This window comes from Magallana gigas, chromosome 10 (assembly GCF_963853765.1).
Source record: "Magallana gigas chromosome 10, xbMagGiga1.1, whole genome shotgun sequence".
In the NCBI taxonomy this organism is placed as follows: Eukaryota; Metazoa; Mollusca; class Bivalvia; order Ostreida; family Ostreidae; genus Magallana; species Magallana gigas.
Genome location: NC_088862.1, coordinates 30,424,373 through 30,447,969, shown reverse-complemented (window position 1 = coordinate 30,447,969; position 23,597 = coordinate 30,424,373). Strand labels below are relative to the sequence as shown.

The 23,597-nt window shown below is 34.2% G+C and overlaps 1 protein-coding gene across 1 annotated transcript; it reads left to right on the top strand.

Moving 5' to 3' along the window:
* Window positions 1–101: 101 nt before the first annotated feature.
* LOC105342976 (integrin alpha-4) lies at window positions 102–21,673 on the top strand. Its single transcript, XM_011450109.4, has 21 exons — window positions 102–340; window positions 1,920–2,053; window positions 3,288–3,388; window positions 3,749–3,952; window positions 4,240–4,294; window positions 4,707–4,805; window positions 12,093–12,187; window positions 12,542–12,604; window positions 13,388–13,555; window positions 13,928–14,036; window positions 14,475–14,660; window positions 15,031–15,237; window positions 15,720–15,868; window positions 16,132–16,269; window positions 16,428–16,912; window positions 17,171–17,336; window positions 17,663–17,821; window positions 17,944–18,084; window positions 19,581–19,676; window positions 20,357–20,485; window positions 21,379–21,673. Exons 1-21 carry the CDS (start codon window positions 165–167, stop codon window positions 21,613–21,615), a joined length of 3,297 nt encoding a protein of 1,098 aa, XP_011448411.3. The 5' UTR covers window positions 102–164; the 3' UTR covers window positions 21,616–21,673.
* The last annotated feature ends 1,924 nt before the right edge of the window (window positions 21,674–23,597 follow it).

The following is a 23,597-nucleotide window of genomic DNA, read 5'->3' as shown; positions in this document are numbered from 1 at the left end:
TTCCCCGGGCAGGAAATATGTAATGGACGACTATCCTACTGACAGGAAAAATAAGAGCGCTCTCTCGGATGAAACATAGGATAGGAATTTCCGCCGTGATGTAACACGGCGAAGGTGTTTTTTTTTATTTAAATGCACGACTTGACTTACTATAGGAGTTGCAGATGACCGTATCGATGTTTACTGGGTGGTTTGGGTCGATCTTGCTGTTGGTGAAACTGTGTTGCCATGTTGGGCTGGGATATAACATCGATACCGAATTTCCTCAGATATTCCGAGGGCCGAGTGGTTCGAGATTCGGTGTTACTGCTGAGATAGTCAAAACTGTGTCTAATTCTTGGTAGGTCTATCTTTATTAGTGTAAACAGTATATTCTCTCCGTGTATATTTTCAGTGTAGGGGGATGTCTGGAAAATTCAAACTTCCTAAATTCACATAATAAATTACCGAAAATTGCCTCTACCGCCCCGCCCCCCCCAGCAAGCATACATATCCCCCACCCCTTTGGAATTATTTTGGATTTTGGATCCGCGCATGTTTTACTCATTAGTTAAAATCATTTTTTTTTTTATAAGAAAAGGAAAGAAACGTATATTGCAATGTACTGATCTCATATATAAGATTCTCTAAAGTTGCAGATTAATTTCAAATTTTAAATTACTGTCACAGGGACTTAATTAAAGTAAGAAAGAAAGGAAAAAGCAACATTTGACTTTTAACTTTAATTTGAAAGACAATCGACTTGCAGCTGACAAATAATGCATCATAAACTGTTTATTGAAATATTAAAGACTTTATACAATTATTTTCTTTTCACATTTGATTCAGTTCTTTTGATTAATTAAGTGTTTTGCAGTTTCGTTTTTAAATCCATATTCTCCATTTAACCCAAAATTATCATACTCTCTCATCTTTATGGGGAAGCACCGAAGTGATGTTTTTGTTTTTTTGCGAAACCAGAACCCCACCTAAACTACCCCCCCCCCCCCCTCCCCCCCCAAAGAAAAAAAAAGAACCGAAAAAAAAGCCATAAACAAAATATTTTACTGATTCGGTTAAGGTTGAAAGTAAAAAATAACCTCTTACTACAATTCAAATCTTATCAGTGGAAGATAAAAAAAAAGACTTTACCAGAGGGCCTCATAGAAGGTCATATAGGAGTGGGGAATAAAATTAGAGTGGCAATATCCGCGATAAAATCTTTAACAAACACAAACACAAACTATAAACTCGCATTATTGAGGTTAAGTTGCTTTGTATTTTACGAGTGCACTAGCTTATACATGTTGTTTATTACTTTATTTTTGCTATGAGTTGTATAAAATACATGTAGTTATAAACTTATTATTGGGGGCGGGGGGGGGGGGGGGGGGTCCGAAGCTTGTGTATGGTACATGTAATTTTTTAAATACTGTTGTATCTGAATTAAATAAGTTTGAATTCCTATTACTGGAAATTCCACCTCCCTCCCTTCCTCTCCAACCTGTTTTCTGCGCATAAATTACGGATTATTTTTACTTTCCCTCCCATTAATATCGTTACATATTGTTTTACACACGGATTTTTTTTAATCTTGCAAACTCCGACCTTGCATGTAAAAATCACACATAGACTGTTAATAGTTAACACGAAGCAAGTATTAATAAAATTTTTGTTATACTGTATTTAGGTGTTTTAAAATTTTTCCTGTTTTTGATTTTGGTGTTTTCAAATACAAGACTTAATATGTCTGTTTATGTACTTGAAATATTAATAATAGACAGTCAAATATGATATATGACTTTATCAAAAATGAAAACCCGAAACGCAAGGTTTTAATAAGATTCGCTTGAATTAAAAAGATACCTTCAGTCCCATAATGCTCACAGATTAACCTTCAAAACCCTTAAATAATTTTTGATATCTAATTTCCTTTGTAGGATTCTTGTAGGAGCCACACGAGATAACTTTACCGATAAACCGGAAATACCAGAGCCCGGAAACGTGTACGCATGCCCAGTCAACTTCAATGTTGATTCCAAATGCTCCATTTTACCGAATTTGCGAACAACTGGCAAGACATATTTTTATATAGAATTTAAGTCTTTTTGTGTATTCTAAAGATAGCTATTCTACATAATTTCATGGAAAGAGTAATTGAAAATATTCTAATAAAGTCTACGAATTAAGATTAAACAGCAGACACTCTAAAAAATGTCGAGCTTTTGAGCTCAATTGTGCAACCGGTATATATATAATATTGTTATACTTTCATGTTAAATACTGAAATCTGATTGGTTAAGACGCAGTTAATAATATTTACTATTACCCTCAGCGTTAGCAACGCACTTGGCAACGGGTAACATTAAAAAATATTACATGCGCGAAAATTATGCGCGTACGGTTCGCTGTAGAATTCACGTTATTCCTATATAAAAGCAGTAAAATTTTCTTAAAAATTTTAAAAAAGACATTCAGTATAACAAAATAAATAGTGCCTGTTTGGGAGGATAACAGTTGAAATTGACACCCCTCGAAAACCATTGTCAACCTCCGCTTCGCGTCGGTTGACAATGGTTTTCTCGGGGTGTCAATTTCAACTGTTACCCTCCCAAACAGGCACTATTTATATAATATCACATTGGATTTTAACGTTGCTCACTTTACCTCAAATAAGCAGAAAATTACTTGATTATGAAAAATAGAATAATGCATAACAAAAATACAAGTCAGGCGAAAAATTTGCAACATTTGGGGGAAAAGACATGAATATGTGAAATATGATAAAATAAACACATGTATAAACAAAAGGATAATACGGATCTGAAACCGAGATCTGCAGTTCACAAGCCAGATACTTTACAAATACTCTATGATCGATATTGACATTTCACAAATTGTATAGAAAAAACAGTCTGCCTCTCTCACAACGTATGACAAAGTTACTCGAATAATATATATACACCGTAAGTTGTGTTTGAAAGAATTCTATTTTGCAGCCAAAGTTTGCTTTTACTATTATTATGTTTTTAAGACTTTTAAAAGAACTTTAAGAGGAAAAATGCAATGTATGATTTCTAAGTGCAAAGACTAAATTAATGTTTTTCTGTTGTGTCGATCAGAGCCTTTATTGTAACTGTTTTTACGCAAATTTGAACCTCATACATCCGTAAACTTTGATTATTTTTTGTTATTTAAAAAAATATATAGATTATATATTAGACATTATGAATATGAAAGTATTATGAATATGTCAGTTTAGTAATGTCATATTATATTAAGGAGCCTGGATATATTTTTTTGTACAGAATCGACGTCAACCGTGAAACCTAGCGGAGTGTTTGAGCAAAGACAGCAACTTCTAGGGGCGACAATTCATGTTCCGAAAAATCGTGATTCTCCTATACTGGTAAGCGTTGTAAACAGTGTAATTGTAAAAGATAATTATTTGTTTATCAAAATACAATCTATTTAATATGTTATCTTAAGTGAAAAAATTCTTAAAGTGAATTAAGAAGCGCTGGATGGTTGTGGCCATTTATAGACTGTACTGATCTCCTTGAAAAAAGAACTCTGTGTAAGGATATAGGAAACTGTTTCATTCCTAACGCTAAGACATATGGAATTTTTTTAATTGAAAAATTAAGCATTGCTTAGTTAATCATATTTTACGATTTAAGCTCGAACTGATTGGCCAGTTGTTAACCACCAGAGCTCCCTAAAATCATGTCTTTATTTTATTTCTTATCATAATACATGTACATTTTAGATTTGCGCACCGAAATGGCGGAATTTGCGCTTCTTTTCATCAAACTCCGAACTAAAGTCGTACCAGGTCGTTGGCAATTGTTTCAAACTTCCCAATCGAAACGATCTGAATCAGACAACGCTCAATATGTTCCGAATGAACATGACAATGATAAGGGACTACTACAGGGATCCTATGTTCGGATTCTCTCTGGCTGATTCCCCGGTAAAATTGCATGAACGCTTTAAAAAAATTCCACTTTCCTCGTTAACTTTAAATATCATTTGTGAGTTAAAATCCATCGATTCCATTAATTTTCTTATAAATGAAATAAAAGTAAGGAAATATTGGTAATGATATCTTTTTAAATTAAAATGGTCAAGTTAAAACGCTTTTCTCTCTAGTTGTGCAAAATAATATCATTAACTGAAATTGCTTGCGTGTGATTTATTATAATTCGGTGCCTTGCTGTATGGATAACATGACTGATTGGATTGTTATTTTATTTGCAGCACCCATCCTTTGATGTTATATTCAGTACACCAAACGCGGGTTTAGCATCCACGGGTCAGGCTTTTAAAATCTGTTTTGATAAAACATGACTCTCTGTGTAACTACATTTATTTAGTACAGCGGAAGCTTCTATTTTGACGCTTTTCGTTTTTTTTTTTTTGGTTTACTTTGAAGTTGTGCTGCTATTTATAGTAACATTGGCGATTTGCCTGCCCACAGCCAGGACTCTGCTTTCAGCAAAGCCCGGCTAAAAATGTTCTGTTAAACTTTAATTCTACAAAGAGAATTTTTTTTTCTTTTTGGAATATTAAGAATAAAGAAGATACAAGTAGCTGTATTATTTATTTTTCATATCTCACTTAACAATCGAAAATAAACACAAAGTCTTTTTAGTTCGTATCCTACAAAAATAGTAAAAAGCTGAAGCTTTTATTAAGTTTAAAAAGAACTCTTTTTGTCTTCTTAGGAGGAACTTTTGCGCAGGCGCACAACCCAACACGTACTCAGCCATTCATCATCGAAAACTCCGAACTCATTACAACCTATGTATCAGGATCTTATTTTGGTAAGTTGATGAAAAGACGTAAACAATTTAAAAGAAATCTCTACAATTATAATTTTCTCCTGTTTATTCCTGGAAATTTTTAAGTTCCCGTTTTCCATGTTTTCAACCCCCCCCCCCCCAAAAAAAAACCCCCAACAGAAACAAAACAAAACTAGATGCCGTCATTAGACAGTAATACCCGCACCAAGTGTTTGCCCCTAAATAACACTGTTTTGTACCAGTTTAATTAAAAATGAAGGCCACATGCAAGCTCCGGTAATACATTTAAAAATTATAATTTTCATAACTGAAGAATGAAATCCCTTCCCATATCATAATACACATGAGCAGCACTTTATGTGCAATTTGGGGTTGAACTGTTTGCCGTGAATTTTCAGTTAATCAATAATCTTAACATTTCATGTCATAGAAGGTATAATGGTCAATATAATTATTACAAACAAAATTAAAAATTGAATTATGCCCCCTCCCCATGGCGGTCGCCGTTTTAGATTTGCTTCTGTGTGCCTACATGTACATCATTGTGTGCACATATTTAGAAAAGGGGTGGGAGTGAGGGGTCCAGACCCCACCATGATAATTTATTTAGATCAATAGTAAAATTACCAAAAATACACCTTGGAACCCAATGCTCTAACAGACATGTAAATTAACGCTCTAACCCATTGTGCTTCAATGTTATTTAATTAATATTTGTACTTTATTGTTTATCTCAATAGGAAGTATACATCACAATATGCAGGAATCATGCACCACCTTAAAGCTGTTATTTACCTAATAAAATAGTGCAAGGGGTTTTGAAGAATAGGTAATAAAAATACATGCATGTTACAAATAACTGATCTTTGTCTGAAGTTACGTACACAACACAGGTCTGCAGGTCTCATTAGCGGGTACTAGTTTTACCCAGCTCTTCGATTTGATGGTTTCACGTGTATACAATATACATGTATGTGTTTTCCATATGCAGAAAAGGATTAGTTAAGATCAGCAAAAGGAATCCATTATTGTGCTTTAATTGGATTATCATTCTGATGTTGACCAATATAGGTAAGCATATTACATGTAGTAGCAGTAGCACAATATAATGAGATGCCAGCATACATAAGTTTTACTTTCACTTTCTAAATGTGATCTCCCTTTGACAGCATACTGTATCATCATCTTTTAATATATAAATAAACTTATCATCATTACCTATCCTATCGCATTTGTAAAGTTTCTGTCATTTTAATTGCAAAAGTTATTTTTTCATTTGTCAGACTTACACTATTGAGTTGACCCCATTTTGACCCTGTATAAACAATTTCTTATTAAATTTGTGTATTACATGTAAGTAAGTGTAGACACTTATTATTTTTATATGAGTTATAATAGGAAGGAAGGAGTATTTCTTAATGTATTATAATGCATCAAATACAATGTAGGACATTACTTTATGGGACTAGCTGTTCTGACCCCACGAAACAGGAAAATACAAAATATCTTCTAATGTCATTATGATGCATCAAATGGTGTAAAGTACATTAATGACCCCCAGGTGTTGTCTTTAACCCCCCCCCCCCCCTTTATGAAATAGGAAATGATGATACAGTACTGTATATTTTGTTAACTTCTGAGATCCTCATCCCTAAACCATGCATATAATTTATTCTTGCTCTATGTGTCATTGCGCGTCAAATTGTATATAGATTATGCCCCCTTGGAGACACCAACCCTGACATTCTAGAACTAGAAATAATAAAGTATTTTATCTTATTCATATGAAGTGTTTAATCCATGTGGGTAATTCCTATGGAGGGTAATCGTGTTCAAAAATCCAGACATGTTAACTTGTAAATATGAATATGCAATCGTGTTGATATGTGAGCCTGAGTATAAAAGTGTGTAATTCTGATCGTGTAACCTTAAAACTCGGGTATAAAGTAAACACATGTAAGATTTGACTCAGTTCCTTTGTATGATGCACATTTTGCAGCTTTATTGTTTTCATTAGTTAATTAAACCTTCAACTTTGCACACTTTCAATCCGTAGTTTCTGCATTTGTATCTTCAGAATCGGCAATAGCACATTTGACATTATACAAATTGACAAATGTAAAGTCTACAAGTTTGTCGAATTTTGACATGACCTTATATGGCAACTGCCTTGCGCGGGGAAAAGGCATGTCGTAATCGCCGGAATGGAAAAAACATAATATTGTAATTGCAATAAGCTTTTAATGAACGACACTTTTTCTATCGAAAATACCGGTATTATTTTTAGAAAAATTATAGAGGTATGAATGAAACTGGAACAAACGGGAGGAGGTTCATGAATATAAAAATCATTGCCGATGTGACGAATGCGCTAATTTCAGTAATATAATTCTCGTGGTATTATACGATAAGGGTTCAAAAGAAATGCCTAATATCTTATTTCTCTCAAATAATTTGAAATGTTATTTAAACTGGAATATAAGTTAATGCGTGCTCTTCTCTAGAAATCAGACATATCAAGAAATTCCCTAAGGGGGTGAATATATTTTGAGCGGCATGGGGTTCGGGGAACGCCGTGAGGTTTCCAAAGAAATTCGGTTATTGAAAATGTGAAAATGGCGGGCGGGTGGATGACTGCCAAAAGGGTACCCTCATTGTACCGATAACGCCTCGTACAGTTTTCAAGATAGGTAGTTGTTCTTTTGCAGATCAATTATACATATATCAAAGGTATGCAAATTGCCAGAATTTTGATTTCTGATACTTTGTGGGGAAAAAAATACCAGCTGTTGAATGTAGTCATTTTTGGAAAAATATTGAATATAGAGTACCCCATTTCTTTGGATAGGTAGTATTTATCAATTCAGGATTGACAAATGGATTATGGATACTGTTCACACAAAAGAAAACTCGGTTTGTTGTCACATTGACAGCTTTCCTCTTTTAATTCTTCTGAATTGGTTAGAATTAAATGACTTGCAAAGATTTGGTAATTTTTTGCGCGGAAAAATGTATGTAACTATACATGTATTCACACTTATTTATATATATCAAAATGATTTTGTTGTGCAAGTGCAAGATAAATAATAAAACAATCTAAAACTCTTATAAAAAAAAGTTTTATAATAATTAGTTAAAGTACAAAGTTTTGTTAAAAATTGAAAGGTTTTGAAGAAATAGTAAGGGTATACTTAGTCTAGTATATTTATGTTACTGTAATTATGTTTTTCCTTTGAAATTGGATTTCTGAACTGGTACAGTTTTTAAATTAATCAAAAATATTTCCAAATAAACTGTATTGACGACCATTTTACAAAATTAAGTAGCTGCTTTATGGTAAACAGTACATGTTCACAAGTGACTGTAAAGCTGCACTATATGTAATAGCTCTCCGGAAATTTTTTTATCAACCAACTTCACTAAGTGAGTCTGTATAGAACCGACATTCAGGAAGTCATACTCATATCCCGTAATACCGGTAATTGCCAATTTTAACCTGCATGATAGGCTCCCCCCCCTATTCATTGCCGACATCATTAGAAATAATTTATACACATTTCAATTTCACGACAGTTAACCATATCTTTGGAATTTTTGTTTATTTTTTGTAAGGTGGGGGGGGGGGGTCGCTTCTTATATTATATTTATATTTATATTTATATATATATTATATTCTCATATTAATCAAAATCTCAAAACAAATGTCTATTGTTTAGTTTTCTTATTGATAACTTTGCAACTCAGATATTTAATTGACCAACTGGCCGACCCCGTGTTTTTTCGCCGGGGGGGGGGGGGGTCATGTCCCAAATCTGTGGTAGAGATAAGGATGCTTTTGGAAATAATTTCTTTATTCAGCCGAGCTCTATACTTTAACAATTTGTTGCATGTACTCTAATAAATATTTACATGTATAGTCAAACAAAGTCAGTATGTATTTATTCCAGTTCTAAGAAGATATCTGAAGCCGATCGAATTCTTCACTCGCATACATTCTCATACATTTTATACATTCTCTTGATATACACCAAACTCATAATTTATTTTTCCGAAAAATCATACTTTCTAAGAAAGGTTGTTAGCCAGAGATAATATGATTATAGGCCTATCTAACATATTTTTTTAAAAAATCTTTCCGTCCCTATTCCGGCAATTACGGCATGTATTTACCTGCGGCTAGCCTTTTCTATCGGTGACGTCAATGTTTCCATATATGGTCATGTCAAAATTCGACAAACTTGTAGACGTTACATGCAAAGACTACAGATAGAAAGAGTGTATTAAGTGGCATGTTACATATAGATAACAAACAACATTTTACAGCTGCATCTGTAGGAAAAATTAGAAAGAAGGCCTGCGGGGTCAACTCTAAAGTGTTGATGCCTGAGTTTTATAGGTTATACGATCAAAATTACACTCATTCATACTCAGGCTCACACATTAACACGACTGCATATTCGTATTTACAAGTTTACAAGTCTGGATTTTTGAACACGATTACCCTCCATAAATTCCTAGCCTAATGATGACACTGCTTTGTTTAGGGAGCTAGACTTTACAATTACCCCAAATAGGCGAATACACATGCATATAATATTTTGTTTATAAATCTTAAAAATTGAATTCAGCAGTTTCCAAAATGTTAATGTGCATTAGGAGAGAAAAAGCAATCAAGAAATGATTTAAAGTTTGCTACTGTACACATGTAAGAATGTATTAAGAAGACTGAATCTTTAGAACCAGGTTTGATTGGGGGGGGGGGGGGGAATGGATGTGGAGTATAAACATTTATAATTTGAATCGTTTATTGTTATTAAGTTTAACTTGTGAATGAATATTAGTTATTGATCCCAAGGTAGAAATATGACCTCTGATCATATCTCAACAGATCATTTGTCAATTATGCAAGGTGTAATATAATTTTTTTTAAGAATAACATTTTTTAACAGTTTATAACAGCTTTTAGACACCCAAATTATATTTTGATTTTAATAGATCATTCGACAATTAAGGGGGGGGGGGAGAACATTCAGAACAGTTTATATTTGAGTTTGTTTGGGGGTGGGGGTTCCAATTAAGTCATATATTTGACAAGTATTACAAAACATAAATGATTGATCTATATCTTGGTTCTTAAATTAATTCATATATCATGTACATATTATATTATTGTGTCTTTGTTCAAGGCATTTCAGATGGTATGTAGGTCATGATCCCAAGTGCTGTTCCTGAAATTATCAAATATCATAAAAACCATTGAGATTCCCACCTTAATCCAAAGATATTATTCCTCCTTATAGGTCATGGCGCATCAGATCATTATGACATGTAAGTCATGACCCTAAGGGATCATCCTGACCTCTTAGAATCAGAAATTGTCAATTATCTTTCAATTATTGATGGTTGATGATCCTATCTCTTTTAAATTATTGATGTTTGATAATCCTATCTCTATTTAATCTTTATTATTAAGTCTCCCGAATGAAATTTGGAGACTTATTGTTTTTGTACGGTTCTTAATACGGTACATGTATTATTATTCTTCATCTTCTTTTTCTTCTTTCCTGCTCTGAACTTGTTTCTCAGAGATGGCTAAACAGAATTGTACAAAACTCTAGGATATGATAGGCTTGCATATCTAGTTGTGCACCCTGGTTTGATTTTTCTCATTTTGGGTTAGACAACCACTTTTCTGGGGGGGGGGGGGGGGGTCAAAAGTGTGTGGGGTCTAACATTGAACCTTGTAGGAAGAATCGTAGATTCTATTGTTGATGGTAACTTGAAAACGGACAAAGATAATAATATAGGGTCTTCATAATCATATATTGACTGTTACTGGCAATATATAGGGTTTATTAGATCTGACCCCTGGGGTCATCCCCACCCCCCAGGAATTTGAAATTACCATATATCTAAGAAACTGTTATAATCATGATCCCTAAACCATATATATTCATGTTTCTGATATCAAGGGGCATCAAATGTTATGTAGGTCAAGGGCCCTGTGGGTGGTCCTGACCCCCTCGAACAGCAAGTCCCTTAATATCTTCAAAACAGTTGAGATCCCCACCCTTAAACCCTATATATTCTTGTTCCTTGTGTCAAGGGGCATCAAACGGAATGTAGGTCATGGGCCCCGGGGGTGGTCATGACCCACCTCGAACAGGAAGTGCATGAATATCTCTTAAACGGTTGAGATCCCCACCCCTTAACCATATATATTCTTGATCCTTAAAGGGCATCAAAGGTATATAGGTAATGGGCCTCAGGTTTAAATTTAATTTTTCAAAACCGTAATGCACATCTATGGAACAGTTCCTATCATATCGGGAGATATGATGTGTCTGTCCATTAAATCATAAGAGGAGTTCTAGGATCTGTGTTTTTTTGGAGTGATAAACGTCAATTTTCTGCTACTTTTTGACTTTCTGGATGAAATTTAAATTTTTAAAACCTTACTGCACATCTATGGAACAGTTCCTATCATATCAGGAGATATGATGTGTCTATCCATTAAATCATAAGAGGAGTTATAGGATCTGTGTTTTTTTGGAGTGATAAACGTCAATTTTTTGCTACTTTTTGACTTCCTGGATGAAATTTAACTTTTTAAAACCTTATTGCACATCTATAGGACAGCCCCAATTACATCCCAAGAGATGACGTAGCTACTCCAAAAGTTGTAAGAGGAGTTCTGGGAACCATTCTTTTTTTTGCAAAAAAACGTCATTATTTGTTGCCCACTGATCCCCTTAATAAACAAAAAATTCTGGAACCTGATCACACTTCAATATGACACCCCCAATCATATTCTAGAAGATCATTTGGCTAGTGCCAAAAAAAAAAATGACGTTTTTGAAACCAGTTTTTTTTGTAAAAAAAACCCGTCATTTTTCAGCCATTAAATGACCCCCAGGATAAAATTGAGAATTCCGAAACCTTATTGCGCATCTATAGGATACCCTAAAACATATTTCAAGAGATGATTTGTCTACTGTTGAAAATGTAGGAGGAGTTCGAGGAAGAAGGTTTTTTGTGAAAAAACGTCATTTTTTACCAATTATTTGACCCCCAGGACTAACAGAGAATTTTTGAAACCTTTTTACAAAACAACATGATACCCGAAATCAAACTCCAGAAGTTCAGTTTGCTGGTTTATAAGATGTAAGAGCAGTTTGAGAAAGTAAAATGTGACAGACGGACGGACGGACGGAACAGGGTAACAACAATATACCCGAACTTTCTTTAGAAAGTGCGGGTATAACAAAAGACACAATTCTATTGGAGGATTGTTTTCTATTCCCTCAGCCTATAGTTTGGCGACCGGACAGTTCGGTGGTAGCGGGTACTACTACGTCGCTGGAGCGCCGGGGTTCAGCAATCTACATGGAGTCGTGGGATCGGTAAGTCATTATTTTTTACGTATTTATTTGTTTCGTCAGAAGAGTATATCAAAGAACCATTTTATCAGTTGTTGCATCGCTAAAAAGCCAGTTGTGTCTCAAGTGTAGTTCACTAAAAATCACGTGAATTTGAAATGGAGCGTAACGTGAGGTACACATGAATTACACATTAAACGCATATTGTCTGTGTAAGTGTGATTAATATTAAAGCGATGAGTATATTCGTCATGCAATACGTAATGTTCGTTAAAGTAATGATGTGAAAATGTAAAGATAAATTTTCCTTTGAAATAGCTTATTATACATAGCGAGTACATTTGTCAAATTATGTAAACCTTTCATTATTTTTTTTAGTTTTCGATTCTAGAAGTTAATGGAGTCTCGGAGCAACAGGTGAAATTAATTGAAGGACTTCAGGTAAAAGCAGTGTAATGATCGGCTAATCTGTTTTTATAATATGAGTTTGAAAATGTAAAACAACGGCCCTCGTCTGTAAATTTTATGATTTCCAAAAAAGAAGGCTAGATGTTCGCGGACATTTTCTTTTTCAGAAAGGGTATTACCGTTCGTTTAAAAGATAAAAGCATATGTTTAAATCCCAAAGCTAAAATATTTAGAATTTTTCTTCCCTAAACAATAGTTTTTAGCAAAAAATGTCATAAAAAAGATGTTAGGTAGATCTAATGAGTATTTTGTTGACCACCCGTGCTCTTTGATTTGAACCTACGTCGTGCTGTCCAACTAGCCCGTCGTCATGTCGGAATGCATGTAGCATTCATGAAAATGGAAACAAATGTACATCAAGGCAGCACGAGGTTAAATTGATATTTCACAGCATCAATTTTTCATTGACCTTCTAAATAGATTTTAAAAGTAAGAAAAATACAAATATATGTAATTATTGTTTTCCATTTTTCCTATTTTTTAAGGCGAAAAATTTATTTCAAGGATAGACTTGCTATAAAAAACAATAAAAAAGGTGTGTGACGAAAATTTATAAGATATTTCACGAAGATACTACTACCCTATCCCCATCTTCTTGAATTCATGGGATCAGTTGGCTTTAATAAACTTATCCTCTTCGTGAATATAAAGGATGAACAGACGTTGATATATTTACGGAAATACCCCTCTCTCTTTAAAAAATAAAGATGACTATATGTCCGTACACGTTGATGATAAATGCTACAATATTAATAGATAGGTGGCGGTTTCGGGCAGACACTAGTGATAGCGGACGTTAACGCTGACGGGCACGATGATATCCTGGTCGGGGCACCAAACACGTACCTTGATGACGTCAACAAAAACAGGGTCATTTACGATGTAGGGGCCATACACGTATTCTATGGAAACGGGGAGCCTGCGGTTAGATTTTCATAACATCTGATAAACAGTTTAATAAAAAGCTTGAACTAAAATGATTTTATTAAAAACTTTGTCTGGTTGTGCATAAATATAGGAACGTTCACAGTAGAATTTGAAAGCATCTAATTTTAGTTGAAGATCCATATATTCATATTGATTATATCGAGGAAAGAAAGAATTAATGTCTTATTGGTCATTTAAATCATATCAGTGAAATAAATGCTAATGGAATAAAATATTTTAAAATTAATTTAATTAATAAACAGTAAAAAGGTATAATTATACTATCAACTTGAAAATCACATTGATTCAAAATCGTAAGCTTGTTTTGGTGTTAGCCGTAAATCAAGATGGTACTGTATAAATTTTCAGACATTGATTAACCAAGATCCACATACCATTATGGGTACACGAAAACTGGGGTCGCGGTTTGGAACGGCGATATCAGGTGTTGGGGACTTGAACAAAGACGGAATAAACGGTGTGAAGCGGGTTTTCTTATATAACATGTAGATAGAAATGTGTATGAATGCATACTCAGGAATTAAGCTCTGCCGTTCAGTTCACTGAATGTTAACTGGAAGACCTAGAAAGGTGATGGAATTGCAAAGTTATGCAAAAAAAACCACCTTTCATTGACTTTTTACTCCCCTTCAACTTGTCTGAATCTGCGATAGATAAATGATGAATTGATTGTCATTTTATCAGCAAATTGCAATAAATTCACAATGGCTGAATGACGTCCTAGCAGTGTATATAGTAAAAAAGCTCAAATGTTTGCCGTTTAAAAAATAAATTATTTCAGTCTAGTATTCGGAAACGTTTGTTACTGGTAACACATTGGACGTTTGGGAAATCTCAAACTTGACAAGAAATATCATGTGTCTGTTTTCTTTATATTTTATTTTGTATCTTTTAGATATAGCTGTGGGCGCTCCATACGAAGAGGGTACGGGTGTTGTTTACATATACAACGGGAACACACCTAGAATGGAGGATAAGTACTCTCAGAGAATCCTTGGAAAAGATATACGAGTTGGAGTTTCTGGTTTCGGTTATTACATCTCAAAATTTGGCGAGGACCTTGATGAAAACAAATACAATGGTAATTTGAAAAAAAATGATTTTATATGTTCAAAATCAATTATTTTCATACCCATTTTACTTTAAATGTGGTTTTCTTTTTTTCAATAGATGTAATCTGATATCATTTTTAATGTACTACTGAAACAAGAGAAAAAATGCTGTTTATCACTAACAAAACAATTTGGTGGTATCTTTTATTATTTTTTATAAACACAAAACTCGAGGAATTCAGTTTTATAAATACATAATTAATTATACAAATTTATGTCCAAATTACTGAACTTTTGCCAAATTTCAGTTGTATATGCCAATTTTTACCATAAACATAAAAATAAATCTAATCCGAATTGCCTCTTGTTTTTTTTTCATGAGTAGATATTTATTTATAGACTTTGCTGTTGGCGCCTATAAGTCGGACGAAGTAGTCCTCCTGAGAGCCCGGCCCATTGTGGAAGTTCGGGTTTATTCCCGGATAGATCCGGATCCAGTCCCCCTTACCTCTACCGGAACATCCTGTGGGTCACAGGGGTCAGCGAATCCGTGTTTTACCGCGAGCCTCTGTTTTGATTTCTCAGGGGAAGGCACAAATAAAACATGTATGTATTATAGAGATATACTTTTTTTGGACAAAAAAGTGATTCATCTTTAATCTAACTTCATTTAATAGTCGCAAATGAAATATTGGAATAATAATATTTACAAGCACTTTATTGAATTATTAAGAATTATTGTTTATATCATATAATTATCATTTATAATCAAAATTCTCTATTATTCAACGGTAGAAAATACTAAAAAATCCCGAAGCCATCCAACGCTGTTGCAGAGGCTGGATGGTCAACAAATTACCCATCATATCTTCTTTTAAGTTCAGCTATGAACTATTATTTAGCAAAGAAAAAACTCCGAATGCTTAAGCTTAAATATTTGAATACCTTTATACAAAGCTGCCCTACAGGAGATTGTTATAGTATGATAATGGCAACGACCATCCATTTATCTCAAGTGAACTCTCTGAAAAAGTCAGATTTGGATTGCCTTTGTATTTGGTGATGTATAGATGTAGAAATATTTGTAGATATAGATGTAGAAATATTTGCCGATACCGAGAGAGGTCGACCTAGAGTGTCGTTTGAAGGAGCTGGTCAGCAAGACAGCTTTAATGTCTCTCTGTTTGAGATCTACAGCTACAGAGTCAGGTGTTTGAACGTCACACTACGGACTCTGGTAAGTGGCCCCTGTATACATCAATTGTAAAGAACGCTGTTTTAAAAATGATAGCAAAGCTTTTTGTTTGAACGGAGGGATAATGCTGCCAGTGTAAATTATTTTTAACTAAGTTTTACCTACGAGATACTAAGTCTTACCTGCTAGATACTAAGTCGTAGTTGCAAGATACTAAGTCATATTTTCATAATGGCGGATCCTATTCGAAATCTACATACGGGGTTTTCATGCTTTTTTAAAACCAAGATATAATCTCTGTATAGGTTGTGGATCGCCAATTCTTTGAGCTGATTGAGATACCAGTGGTGTTGAAGACGACTTTCCGCCTGAGTACAGAATCTGTACCCTCTACAGTGAGGGCCATATTAAAGAGGAACGTACCGACCATGCTTAAAAGCCAGGTACAAAAGTACAAGTAAAATACAAATGGTAAAAAGAAATATATCTTTTTAAATAATAAATTAATTCCAACTAAAGCTAATATTATTTTACAACTGACATGCATCCTATTTCAAAGAAATATTTAGCAAGTCAACTTGTTTGTTTGTTTCTTCAACAGGTCTCTTTTGACACTGGGTGCAAATCTTTGACTTGTTTTTCGAACCTTCAGCTCGTCTCGCTCATGGATAAGAATACTTTCATGATTGGTCAAGACAAAGATCTCAGTTTAAACATTGTAGTGAAAAACTTTGGCGAACCGTCCTTTAAGACTGAATTGAAAATAATATACCCTTCTATATTTTCATACTCGGGTGTTAGGACAGAACCCTTTTCAGAGAAAATAACGTGCACCCCTATGCCGACTTCCGGGAACACTGCCGTTTTATCATGCCGCCTTGACACTCCATTTTACGCCCACATGGTTGTCAATGTTACAATATACTTTTATCTAACGGACGCTATCATCACTAATCCGGATATTTTGTCCTCCTCCGGTTTGACTTTTAGCAGCAGTGTATCTACCAATCACGACACAGAGCCAACAGATAACACAGACACCAAGACTGTTCAGCTGGCAATGTTAACGGATGTTTCATTAAAAATGTAAATATGACGCCCTTTAAGTACAGTTGAATATCGATATCTCAAATACTAATATCTCAGCCCCTTATTATTTAAGTTTTTACCCTCGATATCTCGAATACTCGGGTATCTCGAAGTTTTTAAAAAGTCCAATTTAGCTCGAGATAACGAAGTTTGACTGTATATCAACCATATGTTATTGAAAATACGGGTAATTTTGACGTCAGAACTGAATTTTTCGCATCTGAATTAGGTAATATTTCAATAATTTTATTCCAGAGCCTCCTCAGCGGAACAAATTCTAGCAACAAACAACACTGTATCGTTCACAACAAGCTACACGCTTTATAACGATGGTCCATGTCAAATTGAGGCAGCATGGATTTATTTCTATTTTCCGGTTCTATACGAAGAGAAAGTTTGGATAGACGAGGACAACTCAATGGTATTTCTGCATCAAATTGCTGTATTAAAACTTTTATTTGCGTGCGAGAAATTTTCATATTTAGTCCTTGTTTTATGGCTGTACTATGTAATAACAAAATGCATCAGAACTCTGCAGAAAAAAGGACCATTTCCTATTGCAAGACACTTCTATTTTACATGCATCTGTTCTGTTATAATGAACTATAAATAATGGAACTTAGTCATTATTTATCTAGTATCATCTATGACTAATTATATAACAAATATGACACCTCCAGTTCACATTTATTTCTGCGTACATTTCAAACTCGAACCTTAACATTTTTAACTGCTTATATTTCGTAGCCTACGCCATCAAATATAGGTGACAAATGCATCTTGAAATATCACCCTGAACAAGTCAACGTAGCTTCCGGAAATTCCCCAGCTTCTGTCAAGTTCACTGTCAGCCGGAAGTTCGTACAGCGGCCAATTGCGCAGAAACCGGAAACATCACAAACAATGGTAATGTGACAATTGCTTCTTTTTAACCCCCCCCCCCCCCGATCTTTATTATTCTGAAGTTATATATCTACGATATGTAAACCATTTATGTCTTTTTAAGTTCATCATCAATTGTTTTTTAGTTTTGTGATGACCTGGGTAGTGGTTATGACTGTGCAGTAGTTGAGTGCACTATGTATGACGTTAAACCCACGGAAACTGATAAGAGAACTTTTTCATTGGCATTTGAACTGGAAACAGACCTGCTTCCACCCTTACAAAAGGTGAACATTTTTTAATATATCCATTTGTAAAAGAAATATCAAGAGTTTACTTAGATCTAAATTTTTTTTTTGAAAAAAAAAGAACCTGATTGGATATGTAATGCAATGTCAAACGTGTAATTTAAACATATAAGAACCAATGACAAATTAATGTAGTACTACTTATCATAAAAAACTCGGTGTGTATTTTGATACTAATTTAGCACATTTGTGCTAATAAAGTCATGTCTAATAGATACCAATTAGAATGTCGAGTGTTTCTGTAAAATATCCTTGAAAAATTACAGGTAAATTACGACATTTACATGTTTACAAGTATTTTCAAATGAATTCTTAAGGATGACATTTACTCAAAATGAAAAAAAAAAATTCACTGATGGTAATGAAAAACCAACTATTGTGTGTTATAGACCTTACATGGTAGTGTTATTCTTCACTTTCAGAAAAGTAGGTCAATGACCTACTTTTTGAGTTAATGGCAATTGAATATTTTTTTGAAAATTGAAGAAAAATCCATAAAAATTTTTACAATATGATTGAGATTTTCTTTATTATGAAAATAATACAAATTGCTTAACTCTTTCACAAATGAAGTACAGTTTATGAATGGTTGTGACATTAAATAGATACAAAGCATTTATGTTTCATTCACAATTTTTATAGATATTCTAGTCCGAATTTCCTCTATTAGTTTTCAAATTACCACCCATTTTTGATTCAATATAACAAAAAACTGAATGATGATAATGCTAAAACATTTATAGTATTAAACTAAGTATATTTACCTTTCTCTGCCAGCATTAAATTTATATGAGGCCAATGATCAAAATTTTGAGATATGTTGTCTTTTATCATTTTTAAGCATTTTTCAATATTTTTGTAGTGTGTGCCATACGATTATCTAACCGAAAAAGCAAGATAAAACCAACAGAAAATATGCAAAATTATGTTGACTAGCAAATAAAATCTTAACTTTAAATATTATAGTACTACCAAAAATATTTCAGTGGAAAACAAATTCTGAAAAATTTAGACCGAATTTCCTCTGTTTTGCTAAAAGTCTCAAACTTTGTCAGAGCCTTATACTATACTTTAGTAAAGAATATCGATTGTTATGTCAGTGATAATATATTTCATAAATACTTGTTGTATTTAAAACAAATTTTACTCATGAAATTGAACTTTTTAACAATCCGGATTTGAGAACTCAAACGTCCTTAATGAGAGCAAAAAGATGTTCGCATTGTTTAGTTATATGTAAGAGAAATGTGTACTTTAAATATAACGATATTACTTAATTGTATAAAATGTTAAATGTATATGTAGCATCATTTATTTTTGCCGCAAAATTTACCTATCCAGAGGCCCTCTGGCACCCAGGTGAGGTAAATACTATGGGCCTCTGCAGAGGTGTCGCCTCAAACAAATGTTGTATTTTACTTCAAATCAAACATTAAAAAAATTCTTTGAGAATGATATACAACCTTTATTGACAGGGGAAAGCCTTTTTGACGTTTGTGACTCAAGCAGCAGTCTACCCAACGTCCAGTAACAAAATCCCACTATATTTTATAAATAACGTCACAGGCGAGGTAAATTTGCTTTACTTTTTTATAATTCATTCTTCAAGCCTTTGCTAGAAATCCCCCTTTTCATTTTTATTTCATTAACAGTGATAAAAATTCATTCTGTATTTGTGTTAAACATTATGATAACTATTTTGTAGTTTGTTGCTTGTAAAATTCAACTAAGAGAAATGTATCCTTTAGTTAAGATAGTGTTTATAGTGTTAAAACTTATACAAATGACAAACATAATATCTCAACGTATTTCTTTTTACCTATGTTATGAAAACACGACTACATCTGTAAACAAAGAAAAAATGAAAAATAAACCACCATCTAAGTACAATGGCTAACCTGGGCATATGTATCTTTTTAATCAAAGAAAACCATGATGTTAATTTTGTTATATGCTTTCTTAATGTGTATCTTTCAAATGCATGATTTTAGAACCATTTTAACAAGAGCTTGGACTTTCAGTAGGGCGTAGCTATCTATTTGTTGCGTCAAACAAGTTAAATAACACGGTTTCAAGCGAAATATGCACCGATTGCGTAGACTTAGCTTAAAAGCCAGACAAATCTTTTTGATTTCAAAGAACCATGGCTGAGTGGCCAGCAATGAAATAGACAGGCCTACGTCACTTTGCTGTTAAACACAACTTCTCAAAGTCCAAACACTTGTTAAAATGGTTCTTCATGTATATGCAGGTGTCTGTGGATATCTTGTTATCTGAGCTGTTTAGTCCGCCGGCTGAGGAGGTGGAGGTTTGGGTCATCATTGTCGCCTGTCTCCTCAGTATATTACTCTTCATTGTGGTCATCGTTGTGCTGTGGAAGGTACGTATACTAGAATGAAAAATGACAATAACAAACCGTCAACCATCTCGAAAATCCATAAAACGAAATATAAATTCAAAGCAGAGCAAAAAGATGGAGGTAGGATCAGGTGCCTAGGAGGAGTGAGCATCCTCTGCTGACCGGTCACACCAACCGCGTGCTCTTTGTCGTAATCATAGTCGTAATCTTAGTCGTAATCTATTCTACCCACTTTAAAGGTTGTGGAAAGAAAAGTGTATATTTGTCCGTCCATATGACTATACACTCTAAGAATAATTATCTCAGGAACTTTTTCAGGAAATAATGACTTTTATTTTTTATTTAAAATCAATTTTCGTGGAACTCGCTGTTGAGTCGATCCTTCAAAGTAAATGTTGCTTTTAGTGCAGTATCTAATACCGTGGAATCACTAAAATTCACGGTGGCTCAATATTCGTGGTATCCGTGGGTAGCCCCCCCCCCCCCCTACGAATTTTCATCCTCAACCAACCCCCCCCCCCCCCCCAAATTTTGAAAGGTTAGTTTTCTTATTGCAACTGAAAACCTACGCATCGACGAATTGACATCCCCACGGACTAGCCAAAAACCCAAAATCCACAAAAATTGGCCCCCACGAATTTAAATGATTCCACATGTGGTATCAATACGATCATTAGTCTTGACACTGTGCTTTTTATTTAATTCACGAAAACTGGTGACCATGAATATTGATGAAACCACAGTGTTTGAATGATTCTCATGATTGAAGATCTAATTTTGTCCTGTACAGAAGGGATTAGAATTGAAATCGAATATCATTGTACCAAATCAGAAATGAAAAGAAAAGCTGAAGTTATATGTTAAGTTTTTTTTAGTGATGCTGTTAACTGAAATTTTGTCTTTTTTTTATCCAGTGTGGATTTTTTGAAAGAAAGAAAAGAAAAGAACTTAATGCATTCAAAAGAAAAACGCAGATGTCGATTCGAAGCGCGCGTAGTGGTGGTGCAGGCTCAGTAAAAAGTCGGCGTAGTAATACAGCAGGATCATTTAGGGTCAAGAAGATGGGGGACGACCACGTGAAACTCCATGATAAAAAAGCTGAGGATAACACCGATAATTCTACAATGGAAAGTGCAACTGAATGCAAATAAATCGATGCAGCATAAACTCTTTATCATCTTGAATGAATAAAATATATATACATGTATATTTAATTTTCAGATACGTCATATTTTTTCTTCCAAAAAAATGCATTTGAATGCAATTAAATCATACAGCGATCGCACAAAATCCTTTCAAAAGAATAAATTAACAAAGATAACGATGGAACATTCTAATTTAAAATAGTCCTTTAAAGCTAAAATGAATTCATAAAAGCATTTGGTCGCCGCAATATTTGATTCGATCGCTCCTCTACTGCCTCTGGGGTATATACATGCCGGTTGAGAAAGTTACGGACGGTTTTTTTCCGATCGAGGCATTCAGGTTGCACGGATTATGCATGATTATGTAGTAAAATGTTTGCAATAAAGAAAAAAGGAAACTACAATAAATACATGTAAAACACAAAATATATTTATTCATTGAAAGAATTTCCTAGGTATCTGTATTATTTTCATAGATAAAGCTGCCTTACTTCGCATGCACATCGAACACGTGTTTCGTTCATACAGAGTGCATGACGTCTGCATCTGTTTGAAAATCCTGCGGCACTACATCCAACACTGTAGATAAATGACAATAAAACCAAGAAAGGTACAGCGTAACATCGTTCCCATCGGTTTCTACAAAAACGCCCCATTTCTAAAATCCATGCTTGCAATCATTGACATTGTTCGATCTGCCACAGTGTGTGGTTTGCGCATGTGCGATGTTAAAACATACACAGGAAAAACAGTCTGAAACTATCGAGGATTTTTGGAATATTTGTGCCTAGTTTCGTCGTTCACTGGATTTTCTTTGCCAGTGCAGTGATTATTATTTTTTTTGCTGAAAACGCGTTTTTAAAAGTCTTCTCGTCCAATGTTACGTGTTCGGGTGAATGAAACATCTCAATGCAGTGAAGCATGAATAGTGCTATCGGCCTTGCATAGGTGGTGTGTAGCGATCAGCAAAACGATAGAAATCGACAACTAATATATCTGTAGTCGGAGATAAAAGGGAAACAATGCGTATTTATGAATTCATGGCAGTTTTAATCATTATATATTTTAGTTTGCTACTGCAAACCTCTTTAAAAGATAAAAGGAAAGTTTATGTATTATCACTTTCATCCAATGAAAATATAGATACCTCAAAAAATATAAAAATAAAAGGTCAAGACATTTCCCAATTTTTATAACCTAAAAAAGACATTTAAAACATGATTTTCATTGTGTTTATCAAACAGTGAAGCGCCATAAAACCCTATCAAACAAAGGTAATATGATGAATTCATACCTTGAATTTCATAAATCTGTAGACCCTCATTAACTCATATAGAACCATTTTAAAAAGACCTTGGACTTTCAGTAGGGTGTAACTATCTTTTTGTTGCGTCATAACAAGTTAAAAATCACGCGGTTTCAAGCGAAATTCACACCGATTGCGTAGTCTTAGCTCATAGGGTAGACAAAGCTTGTTGCCAGCAATGAAATAGACATGCCTACGTCACTTTGCTGTTTAACACAACTACCCAAAGTCCAAGCTCTTGTTAAAATGGTTCTACTTGATCTTGACCCTAAAGCTTGAGCCGTAGGTCATCACCAATCAATTTAAGGTGAAAGTAATTAAGTGATATCTGCAGAACGACTGGCAAGAGTTATCTTACCATGTCACATACAAACTGTTACTGTACATTAACTCGCACGCATATTCTGTCGACGTATATTCAACTGTATGTATAGATTTGTTAATCTGTTTTAATAACAACAGTGGCTTAGCGTGCCCCATATATGTGTGTAGGCAAAAAGTGAAGCCGAAGTGATGGGTGTGGCATGGAAGGGTGGTGGTGCGGGAGGGGTCGCAAAGGGATCGGGGGGGGGGTATTAGACCTCCCCCTTGAAAATTTTTATAAAAAGGACACAAAACTACCAATGCTGAGAGCACACATTTGTTAGCTTTAACAAATTATTTATTATGTTTTTAGGGACCA

Bases quoted from the DNA above. Each gene is read 5' to 3' on its own strand.
- LOC105342976 (XM_011450109.4), top strand. From the start codon at position 165: ATGACCGTATCGATGTTTACTGGGTGGTTTGGGTCGATCTTGCTGTTG. The intron at 16,270-16,427 runs GTACAAAAGTAC...TTTCTTCAACAG, and splicing joins CGACCATGCTTAAAAGCCAG to GTCTCTTTTGACACTGGGTG. The intron at 16,913-17,170 runs GTAAATATGACG...ATTTTATTCCAG, and splicing joins ACGGATGTTTCATTAAAAAT to AGCCTCCTCAGCGGAACAAA.